The following is an 18,524-nucleotide window of genomic DNA, read 5'->3' as shown; positions in this document are numbered from 1 at the left end:
AGAAAAAGAAGAAGAGGATGATGATGATGATGAAGAAGAGGATGATGATGATGATGAAGAAGAGGATGATGATGAACAAGAAGAAAAGGATGATGATGAACAAGAAGAAAAGGATGATGATGAACAAAAAGAGGATGATGATGAAGAACAAGTAGAAGAAGAAGAAGGATGATGATGAAGAAGTAGAAGAAGAAGGATGATGAAGAAGAAGAAGAAGAAGAGGATGATGATGAAGAAGTAGAAGAAGGATGATGAAGAAGAAGGAGGAGGAGGATAATGATGATGAAGAAGAAGGAGGAGGATGATGATGATGATGATGATGAAGAAGAAGGATGATGATGATGAAGAAGAAGAGGATGATGATGATAAAGAAAAAGAAGAAGAAGAAGAGGATGATGATGATGAAGAAGAAGAAGTAGAAGAAGAGGATGATGATGATGAAGAAGGAGAAGAAGAAGAAGGATGAAAAATAGGAGGAATTCCGAGTGTGCATGCGCGGCCGGCGGTACGGGACATGTCTCCCTGAGGCTCCTCCGTGCCGCGGGTAAGACAGCCCCCCCGCCGCACGATCCGGGCTCGCACTGCTCCATAAGCGGCCCCGATCATCAATATAACCCCCCGGCCACCTGCAATAATGGTCAGGGGGGGTCATAAACACCAAGTGGCGCCGCCCTGCAAGCCCATAAAGGAGGCCCTAGCTCGAGCCTCATCCAAGATGACCGCCGCGTCGGGGAACTACAATGCCCAGCCAGCATCCTCCAGGCTTGCAGTCCTACAGCCAGAGCGACCGAGCCAGCCATGCTCTTCGGAGGGCGAGTCTGCAGATGAATCTGAGACCCCCATGACTACCACGACGCCTGACCTTACTGCCTCTGACCTTCTGACCCGCTTTGAAAAAATGTCGCACAAGGCCCTGAAACAGACCTCTGATCGCATTACTGACCAGCTGTCCAGGGAAATCCGCGAGCTGGGGCAACGCACTGCAGACCTGGAGCAGAGGGTGGATGACTTTGACGCAACACTTCAAACGCAGGGGGACGAAATTGACCTGCTGCGGGACGAAAACCTTACACTTCAGACACGTCTAGAGGACTTTGAGAACCGGGCCAGACGCTCCAATGTACGTATTCGCGGCCTCCCTGAGTCGGTCATTGATGTCCACTCTACAGTTACTGCGCTATTCCAAGAGCTCGCCCCTGCTATTCCAATAGAACGCCTTGAGATGGACAGGGTTCACAGGGCACTAGCTCCTAAACGCACTGACGGCCCGCCGCGAGATACCATAGCTAAACTCCATTTTTTCCGCACAAGAGAGCAACTACTTCAAGCCGCCCGCAATTCGGAGTCCCTCCTGTTTCAAGGTCATGCCTATCAACTATTTCAGGACCTCTGCCCCACTACTATCACCAAGCGCAGAGCCATGAAACCGCACCTGCAAGTGCTTCAGCAACATACTATACCATATAAATGGTGCTTTCCCTTTGCTGTGCGGTTCAGATACCAAGCCCGGGACCACGTATGCAAGACCACTGATGAACTCCTGGACACGCTACGGAACCTCCAGCTACACCCCCCCGCAACACCGTCAGAGACTTCCAGAAGGCGAACGGCGTCGTGCTCTCCGAAGAAACTACAGCCTCCGTCGATCCCTAATGGTCACCTGAATCTACACAAACGCGGTCGATTTTCATCTCCTGCTCCCTCACCACAAGACTCTATGGACTGAATCCTGTTGACCACTTCTACTCCTCCCACCGGCACTTTGTGTGGTGGTCCGTGGCCGCCCCTGTAGTCGCTACTTGCTGAGTCAAATCAATCGGCCCCCCCATCTGACAGTTTACATTGCATACCTGTATCCTTATTCCTGTTTGCTGGGCTTTATTTGTTTTTTTTTTTTGTTTTTGTTTTTTTTTTCATACCTGTTTCTTTCAACCAGCTCAGGATACGGGCCATTCTAGATATGTCTTGTGTTGGGGTGTTACCTGCCTTACTGTTTGTTACGTTGGGGCTGCTGTTGGGCCTCTACCGGGGCACCCCGGGCTTCCTGCCCATTATGTTTGATGTTTTCTCTCTTTCCAGGATCGCTCAAGTATTTATTTGTCTACATGCTGTCTTACTTGTCGCCCATGCACCTGTGCACTCTCCACTTGCCCCTTTGGTGTCCCATTTTTTTTGACAACACTCGGGCTACAACCGCTCCCCAGACCACCCGAATTCCGGGTACCACCGGGGACCGTTCTCCTTTTCTTTTTCTTCCAGCCTCTTTATGGCCCTCTTTACCTACCCTAGACCACCCTTAGCCCTCCCCACCTCAACCCTTACTTTTCTGTATGGCCCCTTGTCATTATCCAGTTTCTACAACCGCATGCTTTCCCCTAGTTCAATTTGCAAGATGGCTCTCTTGAAGGGATTCCAATATTTACCAAATCACCGCTTCCTCCACCCATGGGTTCCCTGAATATCCTTACCCTGAATGTTCAGGGCCTTAATGTCCCGCACAAGCGCAACAAAGCCTTTCGTTCTTTTGCATCCTGTAAGGCCCACATAGTCTGCCTGCAGGAGACACATTTCACTCCTACCTCCACTCCTAAATTTTTTGGCCCCTGCTACCCACAGGTCTACGCCGCCTCTGCTACTGTTAAGCGCAGGGGGGTTTTAATTGCTCTTCACCGTACTACACCCTTCAAATTATGCACTGAAATTAAAGATCCGGAAGGTCGTTATCTTCTACTTGTAGGGCAATTGCTGGATTTTGAGGTCACCATTGCCACATACTATGCTCCAAACCCGGGTCCTTTGCCATTCCTTTCTCATCTCTTCTCGGTTATTGCTCATCATAAATGAGGCACGCTTATAGTCTGCGGAGACTCCAACTGTACACTATACCCTTTTCTAGATAAATCCCCACAATCTCTCACTCCACATACCCCCAAACACTCCTTTCAATCCATTCTGCAACAGCACTCAATGGTCGATTCATGGAGGGAATCCAATCCTACTAAATGCCAGTACACTTTTTACTCCCACCCACACAAAGTCTTCTCAAGAATCGATCATATATTTATGACCGCCAGTTCTTCCCCTCGTATCTTGGCTTCTGATATCCTTCCAATCCCATGGTCAGATCACTGTGCTGTGATCACCACTTCTCCCGCTGATCCCTCCTGGTCCATCAACGAACGCCTGCTGGCTAACCCAGCCCACTGCACAGAGATTGCTGCTGCGCTTAAAGAGTATCTCTCCCTAAATCAAACCCCCGGGATTTCCCCCCTCCCATTGTGGGAAGCGCATAAACCAGTAATCCGCGGATTCTGTATTAGTAAAGCCTCCTTCCTGAGTAGAGAAAGGAGGCAGAAACGCCTCCTCCTTGAACAAGAGTACGACCAATCCCATAGTGCCTTTCAAGCATCCCCCACCCCAGCTAACAATGAAGCCCTTGAACACTCTCGACTAGCCCTAGATCTCTTCCTTACGGACCAAGCCGAGCTCTCCATCCGCAGGTCACAACACAAATTTTACACTAAAGCCAATAAGCCCGACACTTTTCTTGCTCTCTCTCCCCGTAAACTAGACCACACCGTCAAGCCTATAAGGTTGCGGACCTCATCGGCAACTTTCACCAGCAACCCGGAACGGATTCTACGAATTTTCCACAAACACCTCTCGAGTCTCTACTCTGCCTCCGCTCCCTTTGACTCTCCCCAGGCTGATGCCCTTTTTGGTTCCCTTCCTTTTCCAAAATTGGCTGGTGAGCATCTTGCTACGCTAGAGCGACCCATCACCACAGTCGAAGTCACAAATGCTATAAATTTCTTGAAGCCCCGCAAACGCCCAGGACCTGACGGCTTTTCAGCCACGTACTATAAAAAGTTTGCCCCCATTCTCACGCCTGTCTTGACGAACGCCTTTAATGCCATACTCTCGAATCATATCTTTAGCCCAGATACTGTGCAAGCCAACATCTCTATGATACCGAAGCCAAACTCAGATGACACGCAATGGTCTAATTACAGACCAATTTCCCTCCTTAACGTAGATGTTAAACTGCTAGCCAAAATCCTATCAACTCGCCTCAACGCATGTATTGGTTCCCTAATCCACAACGATCAGGTTGGTTTCATACCAACTAGGCAAGCAGGAGACAACGTTCGACGTGCATCCCTATTAGCACATTTAGCTAAATCCCGCAATATTCCCACATGCTTTCTGTGCTTAGACATTCGGAAGGCGTTTGACACAGTCTCATGGTCATACTTACATTACATCCTGCGCCGTTGGGGCTTTGGCCCACATTTCTTAACCTGGATATTTTCTCTCTACCAGGGCCCCTCGGCCAGAATTAAATATCTAGGACACCAGTCCGCCCATTTCCCGATTTTATGTGGCACCAGGCAAGGTTGTCCCCTTTCCCCCTTGCTTTTTGCACTAGCCATAGAACCACTGGCACTATTGATTAGAACCGATCCTGATATCCGAGGGCTTGAGATAGGAGGCACCTCGCATAAACTGTGCTTGTTTGCTGATGACGTCCTACTTTTTCTCACTTCTCCCTTAACCTCTACGCCTACTCTACTTTGTCTTCTTGATAGGTTTGGCGCGTTCTCTGGCCTTCAAATTAACCCCCAAAAATCATGGGCGCTTAATATCTCGCTACCACCTAACGAACTTACCCACCTCAAACAGATTTTGCCATTTTCATGGTTGCAAGACTCCGTCCCCTTTTTGGGTATAAAATTCACCCCGCATATTTCAGGTCTCTATAACGCTAACTACATCCCTATGCTGGCCCATCTAACGGCACTTATGACTAAATGGTCTTCCCTTCCTCTAGCTTGGCTGGGCAGAATAGCGGTCGTGAAGATGTCGATCCTTCCCAAAATCCTTTATCTTTTCAGAGTTCTCCCTATTTCTGTACCCACTCATTACCTGCGAGTTCTGCAGCGCCGTATTTCTTCCTATGTTTGGGGCAAAGTCCGCCCCCGTGTCCCCCGCAGTACTCTATACCGATCTAAACTGCATGGCGGTCTTGGTCTCCCTGAGATCAGCAAATACTACCAAGCGGCGCATATGGCACAACTACCAAAATATCACGCTACCTACGAAATCCCGCAGTGGGTCATTCTCGAATCCATCGAGTGCAACCCCTTTTCTATAGCAAACCTTCTTTGGTTGAGACGCATTGACCGCCGCACGATTGAGAATCCCATTACTATGCATTTTTTGTCCCTTTGGGACAAACTGAAATCTCGTTACCTGCTACAATCTCCCCATAACCCCCTCCTTTCCTATCTTCGTAATCCAGCCTTCCCCCCGGCCTGGTCCACACCGCACGTCTTTGCTCGATGGGCAACGGCTGGTCTCACCCAGACCCGTCATTTTGTACTCAGGAATCAATTTAAATCTTTTACCTCTCTATGTGAGTCCCATAACCTCCCCACCTCTGAATTATTTAGATATTTGCAGTTGAAACATTTCTTTGCTCCGTATACATTGGCTGCTAACCCAATTTCCTCTCTGTCTCCTTTTGAGCGAGCATGTCACCGAGACCCTCATAGACGAGGTCTCATATCCTATCTATACTCCCTTTTTACAACTCCATCCGTTTCTCCATTACCCTCATATACCGATAAATGGGAAGCTGATTTAGGCCAGCAAATCGACCCGTCAGATTGGGACCTCATTTGGAACAATACCAAGGAGTCCTTGCAAAATGTTGTGGCCCTGGAGACCAATTACAAAGTCCTGACCCGCTGGTATCTTGTCCCAACCAGAATTGCGAAATTTACCCCTGATTATCCCCCAGTTTGTTTCAGAGGCTGCGCAGACCTAGGAACATTTTTTCACATTTGGTGGGATTGCCCAATCGTCCGAACTTTTTGGGCGGAGGTATTCAGAACACTGTCTGCACTCAGCGCCGCAACCCTCCAACCAAGTCCTCTAGTCGCGCTTCTCAATCACCGGCCACCAGACATCACAAAGGCAAATTTTAAGCTTATTCTGCAAGTCACCACTGCGGCCAAACAGGTTATCGCTAAAGCATGGAAATCACCCTTACGGAGTACGACTGCAGTCATGACTAGGGTCACTCAGGCAATGATCCACGCAAAAATTGAAGCCACTATCCTGGATTCCATCCCCAAGTTTAAAAAGATTTGGAACCCATGGGTGGAGCATTTCCTCCCGCCCAACTTTGACGAGTCCCTTCTCAACCCATAATCTGTGTTTTTTTGCTTTTTGGGAACCGTCCTTTGTTGATACTGCGGTTATTTGGCTATTTTTTGTATCCCCTTCCTTGGTGCCGTACACCCTATCCCTCCCTTCCTCCTCCTTTCCTTCATGTTAGGCTCTATTTGATATTTGTTGTTTGCTCTTGTTAGTGCTGCCTGACTATTATAATTGGGAACCTTACCTGTTCATTTACTGTACACCTCTAATATCCCATTTGCTTACTTATAACTTATGTTGTTGTACTCTAAAACAATAAAATGTTTGAACAAGAAAAATAAGAGGAATTCCAGTCCGGCAAAAAGTGTCCCTGCAAAAAACTCTGCTATTTCTTTGACAGTTCCTTGACATTTACAGCGGTTGCAACATTGTATCTATTTGTTTCCGAATAAAAACATCTGTATCCTAAATGGATACAAATAGATACAATGTTGCAACCTCTGTAAATGTCAAGGAACTGTCAAAGAAATAGCAGAGCTCTCTGCAGGGACACTTTTTGCCGGTTGTAGACAGGATGAAAATCGGCCGATTTTTTTTACCATTGATGGTAACGTCGGCCGCTTGAACGACCGATTTTTCGTTTTTTAAAAGAAAAATCTGCCGTTTTTCTCCCCGTCTATGGCCTGCATAAGTCCCTCCGAGCCAGGAATACATTATATTGCCAAAAGTATTAGGCCAGCCCTCCTAATCATGTGATTCAGGTGTTCCAATCCCCTCCATGGTCACAGGTGTATACAATCATCCCCTAGACATGCAGACGGCCTCTACAAACATTGGTGAAAGAATGGGTCGCTCTCAGGAGCTCAGTGACTCCAAGCGTGGTCCCGTGATAGGTGGCCACCTGGGCAATAAGTCCATCCGTGACATTTCCTGGCTACTAAATATTCCACGTTCAACTGTTAGTGGGATTATAACAAAGTGGAAGCAACTGAGAACAACAGCAACTGAGCCACCAAGTGGTAGGCCACGTCACATGACAGGGCGGGGTCAGCGCATGCTGAAGCACACAGTGCGCAGAAGTCACCAACTGTCTGCAGAGTCAATAGCTAAAGACCTCCAAACTTGGTGTGGCCTTCAGATGAGCCCAACAACAGTGCGTAGAGAGCTTCATGGAATGGGTTTCCATGGCCGAGCAGCTGCATCCAAGCCTTACATCACCAAGTGCAATGCAAAGCGTCAGATGCCGTGGTGTAAAGCACACCGCCACTGGACTCTAGAGCAGGGAAGACATGTTCTCTGGAGTGACAAAACACGTTTCTCTGTCTGGCAATCCGATGGATGTGTCTGAGTTTGGCGGTTGCCAGGAGAACGGTACTTGCCTGACTGCATTGTGCCAAGTGTAAAGTTTGGTGGAGGGGAGATTATGGTGTGGGGTTGTTTTTCAGGGGTTGGGCTTGGCCCCCTAGTTCCGGAGAAGGGAACTCTTAAGGCGTCAGCATACCAAGACATTTTGGACAATTTCATGCTCCCAACTTTGTGGGAAGAGTTTGGGGATGGCCCCTTCCTGTTCCAACATGACTGGGCACCAGTGCACAAAGCAAGGTCCATAAAGACATGGAGGAGCCAGTTTGGGGTGGAGGAACCTGACTGGCCTGCAGAGTCCTGACCTCAACCCCATAGAACACATTTGGGATAAATTAAGAGTGGAGACTGCAAGCCAGGCCTCCTCCCCCGACATCAGTGCCTGACATCACAAATGTGCTTCTGGAAGAATGGTCCAACCTTCCCATAGACACCCTCCTAAACCTTGTGGACGGCCTTCCCAGAAGAGTTGAAGCTGTTATAGCTGCAAAGGGCGGGGCCAACTCAATATTGAACCCTACGGACTAAGACTGGGGTGCCATTAAAGGTCATGTGTGTGGAAAGGCCAGCCGACCAATACTTTTGGCAATATAGTGTATATCCATGTTGGCTTCAGGTACCCTTTAGTAGAATAACGGACGGAATATACATCTCTATGCACTGACAGCGGCATAAGTTTTTTTTCTATTTTATTGTATTTATTTTTTCAGTAAGCTTCATCTCACAGCAGCCATAGATCAGATGGGGCGCAGCATATGGTAAATATGAACTATTTGCATTGCAGAGGCTTGGCATATGCTGTTCATATTTATAGTGTGCGGCAGTCAGCACAGAAGAAGATGTGTCCTCATTAAGCCATCAGCAGATCCTGATCTGATTGCTAGCAGATCTTTGCTACAAATCAAACTGCATCCCATAGGGTGCTGGGGAACTACAGATCCAGGAATTCAATCCCTGCCAGAGAAAGTAGCACACTGTGAGGGACCGCCCGACGGTACCACTAGCACTCCACCGATCAGGCGTCCCCAGAGCACGGAATCTAAGCCCCAGAGTACTTGTTCACCAGGGCCCCTGATGGTGGGGATGGACTTGGAGTACCTTGAGACCAGGTCGTGGCTACTGAGTATACCTGTCAGTGGTAGGGGTAATCGCCAGGGGCTCCCACGGGGAAGAGCCTGATATGAGGAGGTCGGGTGACCCCGTTGGGATGGATGGCTGAGCAGATGCGAGGTCAGACAAGCCGGGTCGGTAACGGTGGGGACAGTGCGGTACAAAGCAGCGGGCAGAGATTAGTCGGGTCACACGCCAGGTCAGCAACAGAAGGTCAGATCTAATAAGGGGCATCCAGGAGAGAGGTCATGCAAACAAAGGGTCAGTAGGAGAATACAGCAAGGTCAGGTACAATCCGGGTCAGCAACTTACAGAGCACAGGTTCGCAGGTTCAGGGATACACGAGAGTCCAGAAGGCACTGAATAACAGGACCTAGTGCCCGCGTCCCTGCACAGGGCGGCGCACTGCGCCTGCTCCGGGACCAGCCCCGCGGGGATCCCTGACATACACACTGCTCAGATATCAGTGGTGACATGTACCTCAAAGATATGTACTCCTGGCTTTGCAAAGAGGACTAGTTGTTACATTCCTGAGGTGTACACAGGGACTAATACAATGGCCACACTTTGGTGCAATTTTTTCCCAATCTGTATTCACCCCTATAGCCACAGGGCCAAATATGACTACTACTATAGAGCAGGCATGTTCCGCTCTATACTCCCCTATAGACACAGGGTGCAATATGACGACTACTATAGGACAGCCCAGTCCTGCTCTATACTTCCCTCTATATTCACAGGACCTACAAAGGATGACTACAATGGTGCAGGCTAGTCCCCCCCTCTTTATCCACAGGGTCTACTATAACAACCATCATGGCTGCTGATAAGGGGGAGCTCCAGCCCTTCTGTATGGGACCTGGGCCCCATCAGTTCAGCAGGGGGGCCCAGGTAGCGTCATGGTGCAGGCAGTTTCCCCTCCCTGCAGCACACCAATCTTCTCTTCTTCTTCCTCCTGTCAAATGTCAGCTGCTGCGGGGGGAGCCACAGGAAGATTGGTTTCAGGGATTGCCCCCATACCCTTGCTCTAATCAGGGGCGGACTGACCATTTGGAAACTCTGGCACTGCCTGAGGGCCCGGGGTCAGTAGGGAGCCCCATGAGATGCCCCTGGTACCTTTTTCATAGGCTTGAGTTTGGGCAAGAACACAGGGGCCCCATGATCCCCTATTGCCCGGGAGCCCCATGAGTTGTCAGTCCGCCCCTGGCTGTAATCACCCCTTCTCCTTTTCAGGATCCCCCTTCATCCACAGGTTTGATCCCCCTGTGCCCCCCCCCCCCCCCTTGTTTACCATGCTTCAGTTTGTGAATGAACGGGGAGCTTCTGTATAAAATGCTTCCTGTTTATTCATTCTGTAGCAGGTGAGGATACGGAGAAAGGATTGGGGAGTTGTGTCCTCAGTCACTTCGGATATCTCAAAACTGGAACATCAAGGGTCTGTTTAAACCCCTGATATTTCACCTAAGCTCCCCCACCCAAGGCTATTAAAACATTTAAAAAATAATCTGTACCCATGGGGCCACAGTTTAACCCTCTCTATTTTGCTTTCAATACCCTTAGGACCAAATAAGATGACTAAAATAGAGTTCATCCTCCCTGTATACTCCACTCTGGCTGTGTATTAGGATGAGGTTCCTTGTAGGCAAGTCAGATATGATTTATTTTTGGAGCTGTGGAGGATATTCATATCCATCCCGAGGGAAGCCAATGCCTGAAGCCACCATATATGAGATGTTGGGATTAGTTGCAGGTCAACAAGAAGGTCAAAGGCTCCATGTTCACTACAAAGTAATGAACGAAGCATGACCCACAGTTCCCGTTATATGTGGATCAATCAATAAATTCCCATGTTCCATGGTATGGCTTAGAGTAGGAGGGTACTTTAGTAACTGGCAGCAGGTTGACTGAATCAACCTAAATAAGGACATGTGTCACCAGCACACCATGGGCCCATAATTAATAGTCCAAACATTTAGCAATCACCTCATAATATGAGCAAGTTCACCATTTAGAGGCCACGTAGGATTTCTTTGTCAGACATGTGATATCCATCTAAGAGGTCCCATGTGGCCTTGAGGCATCGTACGTATTGTGATGAGGTTGCTTCTTCAAACATATGGATTATTGATAATGGAACCATGGTCCATAAATAATAATAGGTTTGTTGTATGATCAATGAAACCACGGTGTGCTGGTTCCCTTGTAGAGAGGTACACAGGAATGGTATGAGCAGAGAGAGACAATGCTTGTAGTGTTTGTAGCTAAATCAGAGCCAGAAGGTGTGAGAACCAGAGGATCTTGGTTGTTGGAACAGTTGGAGGGGATACTCCTATTATGGATTGATAGAGTCACCACCCATTAAGATTACTGATAATAGATCCAAGGTGTGCTGGCAGGGCTGCTGTTAGAAATCAAGGGGCCCCATGCAGCCTACCTGACAGGGCCCCCACCTCAGTCTGGGTGGGTGTAGGTGTATGACCCCTAAGATGAGAGTCTTATATATTTAAATTATTTTTTTTAATTTTTCATAGCCCCTTGGGGGAGGGACTTTGGTGAAATATCAGGGGTCTGCACAGACCCCTGATGTCCCACATTTAAGACAGAGAAACTGATCGAGGACAAAAATCCCAAATCCTCTCTCTGCAGCCTCAGCTGCTACAGAATGAACAAGAAACGCTTTATACAGAAACTCCCTGTTCATTCACAAACTGAAGCATAATATACATAGGGGAGCGCAGACACAGGGTGATCAAAGCTGCAGATGAAGGGGATCCTAGACAGGAGAGGGGGTGATTAGAGCAGCAGAGGGGAGGCAATCCCTAAAGCTGCTCCCCCTGTGACAGCTGACAGAAGGGAGAAAAGGAGAAGCCAACTGTGCTCAAGGAAGGGGAACTGCCCGTATCAGGGGCGGACTGACCATTTGGGAATTCGGGCACTGCCCGAGGGCCCAGGGTCAGTAGGGGGCCCCATGAGAAGCCCCTGGTACCTTTCATAGGCTTTTTTGGGTGTGGTTTGAGTGTGAGTGAGGACACAGGGGCCCCATGATCCCTTACTGCCCGGGGGCCTCATGAGTTGTCAGTCCGCCCCTGACCTGTATCATAAAGCTACCTGGGCCCCCCTGTGGAACTGATAACTAATGGGGCCCATGCCACATACTGGAGGGCTGGAGCTAACCTCTTATCAGTGGCCATGTGTGCTGGTGACAAAGATTGTTATCTGATCTGTGGCGGTTTCCTTGTAGGGAGATGCTCAGGACTGCTCTGAGAAGAAGGGTACAATGCTAGTAAATTTATGATTAAATTTATGGCTGGATGATGTGGGAACCAGAGGGTCCTGGTTGGTGGAACAGTAAACAGGGTCTACTTTGGGTCGATTGAGCCACCCCAAAGAAAAAAAGTAGCCATAAGATGACAAAATTGTAGGACTTTTGAATTTGGTTGGTGAACAAGACCTGGGTTGACCTTTCCTGGTCTGGCAAAAGGTTGGTACGCCATCACACAGTTCTGCTCTTCTCACAGGCCAGGGAAACCCTCAGTAGGTGCTCAAGAGACAAATCTTGGCGGAGCAGCCAGCCTGCATTGTTCTCATGCACACGCTGAACACAGTCATCTCTTTTGTGGAACACTACGGTCTGCTGTACGGACGCTGTGCTGCATCTTGTTATCTCAGCGAGGAGCCGTCAGCGGTGTCTGGCTAAGTGCTGCTTCTGAATATCTTTAGATCCATCAGCTGTTGAAGGTGAGCAGTACTCTCTCCACTGGAGTCCCCCCCCCCCATACACTGAATCTTTAGAATAGGTCAGGGGGTAATGTTCCTCCAACCAAGGCCCAGACATATCATGGCACTACCTGAGCAACCTTTCAGTTTGAAAAGATTCTGGTGCAGGGAATGTGCAGTGCTTACAATTGCTAGGTTACATTCAGCAGGAAACAGATGTTTAAAAAAAATAGAAAATAGCTAAAAAATGTCAGCTCTACAATGATCTTTTACTAATAGTTTCTTAAAAAGGACAAACGTTAAATTCAAAATGGTCTATTCAGGGCAACCTGAGCCTGCCTCATCAACATCACAATTCTGTAGTCCACAGATCTCCCAATATGATGGATGAAGAATAACTGACCAGACTAAACCAAAGGATACAGGCTATTCGATAACTCATAGGCTTACGTACCAGTACTGGTTCTCTTTAATCCAGCTGACACCAACATTTGCTGTCAAATTCTGGTGTGCTATAGTCCCACACTACTCACTCATATCCTATACATATCTTCTAATGAAGCCTCTCTCAACCTTTCAACACAAAAGGAACCCTTTAAAAAATGTAGCAGGTCTCAGGGAACCTCTGCTAAAATAACCAGGGATCAGGGGTGGACTGACAACTCATGGGGCCCCTGGGCAATAGGGGATCATAGGGCCCCTGTTTCCTCGCCCACACTCAAACCACACCCAAAAAACCCTATAAAAAGGTACCAGGGGCATCTCATGGGGCCCCCTACTGACCCTAGGCCCTCGGGCAGCGCCCGAGTTCCCAAATGGTCAGTCCGCCCCTGCCAGGGATCAATGGAAAAATGAACCTTACATTGGTGGCAAGTGGGAACAATGCCCCTCTTAAAGTGGTGGTCAGAACGCCACCTTTACGGACAGCTAAAAAGATCTATGGTGCCAGGCACCATCAGATGAAGGGTCAATCAGCACAGCTCAAGGAACCCTAGCAACCTCTTTAAAAAACTCTAGCCTGCCATGGAACCCTGGTTGAGAAAGGCTCAGAGGCTGGCTCCTTTAATGGCTTTTCTCATAATCCCCTGAACTCATGCCCAAGAGATACTAGTTTCTCCAGTTGAATGCCTTCAATTGCTTACCACATCTGATAGAGCAGAGATGACTGGGAATGTGATCTGCAGCCAGGTGCTTTGTTCTTCACTGTTGGTCCTAGCGTGTGGTCAGCAACTTTTACAGAAGACCCAGCCACAGCAGAAAGCTTCAAAAACTTCTCTAACTGCTACCTGAGCACAGCACTTCAAATTGGGTGGTTCTGCATCTCCAGTACCTTGCCTGTGTTCTCAGTCCTCTAGCCATTGTTCACCTGTGTTGCCATCCCTCCAGCTTCTTGCCTGTGAAACCAGCCCTGAGATTCCTCTAGACGCCCACCTGTGGTATCACCCCTGACATCCCTCTAGCTGTTCACCTATGTTACCAGACCTAGCCTGGACTTTACTGTGAGGGACAGCCAGGGGCGGACTGACAACTCATGGGGACCTCGGGCAATAGGGGATCATGGGGCCCCTGTGTCCTTGCCCAAACTCAAAAAAAAAACCTATGAAAAAAAGGTACCAGGGGCATCTCATGGGGCCCCCTACTGACCCCGGGCCCTCGGGCAGTGCCCGAGTTTCCAAATGGTCAGTTCACCCCTGGGGACAGCACAAGTAACTTTACACTGCATGGCTAACTGGAGCAGTGTTTTTTTCTCCAGTTTCTGTTACTTTACAGCAGCCATGCTCAACTAGGGTTCCTTCAAAGCTTTTTAGGGGTTCCTCAACGTGTGGCTGATTGACTTTCCATTTGATGGTGCCTGTATAGTTCCAGGGCCAACATCACTTGGCAGAGTCAGCCACATGGCACCAATTAGCCTTTTTTACTTGTCTGTAAGTGTAGCATTCTAACCATCACTGTATGGAGGACATTGTTCCCACTGACCACCAATGTAAAAGATATTTTTCCCCAATGACCACCAATGTAAGGGGCATTTGCCCACCGACCCCTAAAGAACTGGTTTTTAGCAGATGTTTGCATTGTTAACCTTACTCTGCACCTATGAAATAAACTTCAAGTTACAGTTACAACTGATCAATCGGACGATTATAATTCCCGGTTACAGAAACACCCCAATGGCTCAGGCTGGCTGCTGCAATGGTATTACATGTGGCTTATACTGGCTCTAGGGAATAAAATAGATGTCCAAGTCAGGGGCGGACTGACAACTCATGGGGCCCCCGGGCAATAGGGGATCATGGGACCCCTGTGTCCTTGCCCAAACTCAAAAAAGCCTATGAAAAAGGTACCAGGGGCATCTCATGGGGCCCCCTACTGACCCCGGGCCCTCAGGCAGTGCCCAAGTTTTCCAATGGTCAGTCCACCCCTGGTCTAAGTACAATATGACTGAAAATTAGTACCTGTAAAAGTCTAAAACAATATTGGAAGTTCAGGAGTTTATCAGAAATAAACATATCTGAAATAATTAAAAATGGAGGTATATACTCCACACAGGGCAGCCAGCCATTCCCCAGCCTGAAATGGCTGATAACATAAGAGCGAGGTCAGTGTCCTGCCATTCAAACAATGTAAATGCAATGTTCGGTACATCCATTTCTGTCTGTCATGGCTAGTTCATTAATAAATTACATTCATTATTGCAACAATTTACCATTTTTTTTTAATGTTAACAAAATCTTAAAAAAAAATAAGAAGACCTAAAAACAGAAGACCATAAAAGAAACTTCCAGACTTGTTCAAATTTTAGCCTGAAAATATTTCAAATCACCTTTTGTCTGATTTACATAGACAAAAAATACACTTCCGTTATCCTCAACTGCATCTATGAGATCTAATAAAATCATTTGAATTGCAGTTGTTCCTCTAAACAATAAATCTATAACTACGGTATCAAACCGAAAATAAATAAATATAACTATGCCCTCTCACATATAAGATCGAACGTTCACCTTTGAAAGTGCCAATCTCAATATAACTCCAAAATGTTGAATAAATATCCCTCAAAATGTGAAACAAAATTCTCATAACATAAAAATTACTTGAATCCCCCCAAAAAAAATTTTTTATTAAATAAAGTAAAATAAAATAAAAATTATGATAATAAAAATTGTGTTCCTCTAAACCAGTGGTTCTCAACCTTCCTAATGCTGTGACCCTTTAATACAGTTCCTCATGTTATGGTGACCCCCAACCATAAAAATTATTTACCCAGTAATTATAATTCATGTGTCGTTTTACCTTCAATACGGCTGCTTTCAACACAGTAGCTGCTTTCAACACAGTAGCTGCTTTCTACACAGTAGCTGCTTTCTACACAGTAGCTGCTTTCTACACAGCAGCTGCTCTGTACACATCGGAAATATGTGTTTTCTGATGGTCTTAGGCGACCCCTGTGAAAGGGTCGTTTGACCCCCAAAGGGGTCACGACCCACAGGTTGAGAACCACTGCTCTAAACAACCAATACTGTTCAGTCTGTAATCTGAGTGAAATTTGATTGGTTGACGTAACAGCTTTTTTTCTGCCTAGTGTTTGTATATCAGTTTGGATCGATGGGGTTTGGCTAACATTCAAACCAAAAACCCCTTTCCACCTTACTTGCAATCTCTACGCTGATCTTTTACCGTTCTACGTGACCACTGCCGGTTGATAAACCCACCTGTTCCTGTCTTGGTGGTCCGTACCGGCGTGTACTGGTTCTTCGAGGTCCGGACCGGCGTGTTCTCCTTGGGAGAGTTATCGACAGCAGAGATGGTCTCTCGTTCACAGTGCGGGATGGGGATCGGCCCCTGTTGTATCAAAATGTCTGCAAGGGCCCTGGAAGAGAACCAATGAGACTGGTGAGAACAAACATGAGACAAAACATCCACCAAATCTAACGTATCAAACTCAACACAAAAGCTTTTTGTAGATCTCGCTCAACCAAATGGTGGAGATGCAAAAATGAAGGTTACATACTTTTGACACATTTCAGGTCTGGTGGTAAGTTTTAAAAAATGGAAATAAAACAAAATGCGGTCAGTTTACATCCTGCACTTCTCAAACTGTTAACTTCCTGTAATATTCTGTATTGCCAGCCATGGATGCATGTACATTTACCACATATGAGCAACCTAAAAAAAAAAAAAAAAAAAAAGAATGGCACTATTTAGGGAAAATTGGTGAGTGTTACAGATAGTTTTTTTTGGTGGAACCATCACCTAAATATAGCTAAATACACACTTGAAATACCAACCTTATTATATCAAAGTCTTTAGACACCCAACTTTACACCTACATGAGCTTGTTGACCATTCCATAACCAGTGCCATTATTATGGAGTTTGCCCACTTTGCTGCCTCCACTATTCTCAGATGACTTTCCACAAGATGTTGAAGCGTGCATGTGGAAATTTGTGCTCATTTGTGAGGTCAGCTACTGATGTTGGATGAAAAGTCCTTGCTCACCATTGGTTTCCAATCCATCTCAGAAGGGTTCAGTAGGGTTGGGGCCAGGACAAGCCACTCAAGTTTCTCAAGGCACTATTCCTTCTGCAGACAGCAAGGAGGAGCACGATTCCTGTCAATGATATCAGCAGTGGAGCATAATTCCTTCAACTGACACAAACAATGGGGCGCTATTACCTACACTGACACCAATGGTGAGGCACTATAACTCTGACACCAAAGGTAGGGCACTATTGCTCTTATGAATACTAAAGATGAAGATGGGACACTCTTCCTTCAATTGACACCAACAATGGGGCACTATTCCTGCTACTGACACAAACAATGGGGCACTATTCCTCCTACTGACACCAACAATGGGGCACTATTCCTCCTACTGACACCAACAATGGGGCACTATTCCTGCTACTGACACCAACAATGGGGCACTATTCCTGCTACTGACACCAACAATGGGGCACTATTCCTCCTACTGACACCAACAATGGGGCACTATTCCTCCTACTGACACCAACAATAGGGCACTATTCCTCCTACTGACACCAACAATGGGGCACTATTCCTGCTACTGACACCAACAATGGGGCACTATTCCTCCTACTGACACCAACAATGGGGCACTATTCCTCCTACTGACACCAACAATGGGGCACTATTCCTCCTACTGACACCAACAATAGGGCACTATTCCTCCTACTGTGATCAAAGACGGAGCCCTATTCTTCCCAATAATACCAATGATGCAGTCTTTTGTCTCCACTGCAGGCAGAGCTCAAACCGCAGCGGCAATGCACAGGGAGAGGAAATCAGGAGGAATTTGTACCTTTATGGTTTCCTGATCACTGGTAAGCGATCCAGGTTGGATGACGCTGCCCCATGTGACTCTGGCAGCCATCTTGGCTCAGGCAGTGTCTATTTTAGACCCTGACTTCCGGGCTTGGTGCGCATTTTGCAAGTGGACAGTGTAGGGACAGGTCACGTCTTTTAGGGAATGCGAATAGTGGTAGGGAAAGCTTCCAATTGAGTAGGGACAGAAAAGGGACATGCTGTCCTGTGTTAGGAAGCCTCCCCTATTGGGCTTGGACTGGCCAGGCTGCATTCCAGCCTCAGAGACAGACGCTTTTGGTGCATCATAACTTACTCCACTCTACATTTTTGCACAGAGCTGCGAGTGTGAGGAAATATTAGAGGAAATTAATGTATTCTCTCTTGAGAAGAGGCGATAAAGGGGGGATATGATCTCCATGTATAATACATAAGGGGGGATATGATCTCCAAGTATAATACATAAGGGGGGATATGATCTCCATGTATAATACATAAGGGGGGGATATGATCTCCATGTATAATACATAAGGGGGGGGGGATATGATCTCCATGTATAATACATAAGGGGGGATATGATCTCCATGTATAATACATAAGGGGGGATATGATCTCCATGTATAATACCTAAGGGGGGGATATGATCTCCATGTATAATACCTAAGGGGGGATATGATCTCCATGTATAATACATAAGGGGGATATGATCTCCATGTATAATACATAAGGGGGGGATATGATCTCCATGTATAATACATAAGGGGGGGATATGATCTCCATGTATAATACATAAGGGGGGGATATGATCTCCATGTATAATACATAAGGGGGGGATATGATCTCCATGT

General features: G+C 47.1%; 1 protein-coding gene across 3 annotated transcripts in view; it reads right to left on the bottom strand.

Annotated features, from left to right (window-relative positions):
• The window catches only part of SHISA6 (shisa family member 6), a 357,053-nt gene that overhangs the window by 277,832 nt on the left and 60,697 nt on the right, over window positions 1-18,524 (bottom strand). For all 3 annotated transcript variants that reach the window (XM_089663850.1, XM_089663848.1, XM_089663849.1), the window contains exon 3: window positions 16,065-16,222. In XM_089663850.1, the coding sequence (XP_089519976.1) occupies window positions 16,065-16,222 (158 nt within the window). The remainder of the gene's footprint in view (window positions 1-16,064; window positions 16,223-18,524) is intronic.

The sequence above is a fragment of the Staurois parvus genome, unplaced genomic scaffold (genome assembly GCF_062004578.1).
Source record: "Staurois parvus isolate SC_StPar_1 unplaced genomic scaffold, SC_StPar_1.0 ptg001787l, whole genome shotgun sequence".
Classification (NCBI taxonomy): domain Eukaryota; kingdom Metazoa; phylum Chordata; class Amphibia; order Anura; family Ranidae; genus Staurois; species Staurois parvus.
The sequence above is the reverse complement of the archived record's forward strand: the minus strand, read 5'-3'. Positions and strand labels throughout refer to the sequence as shown.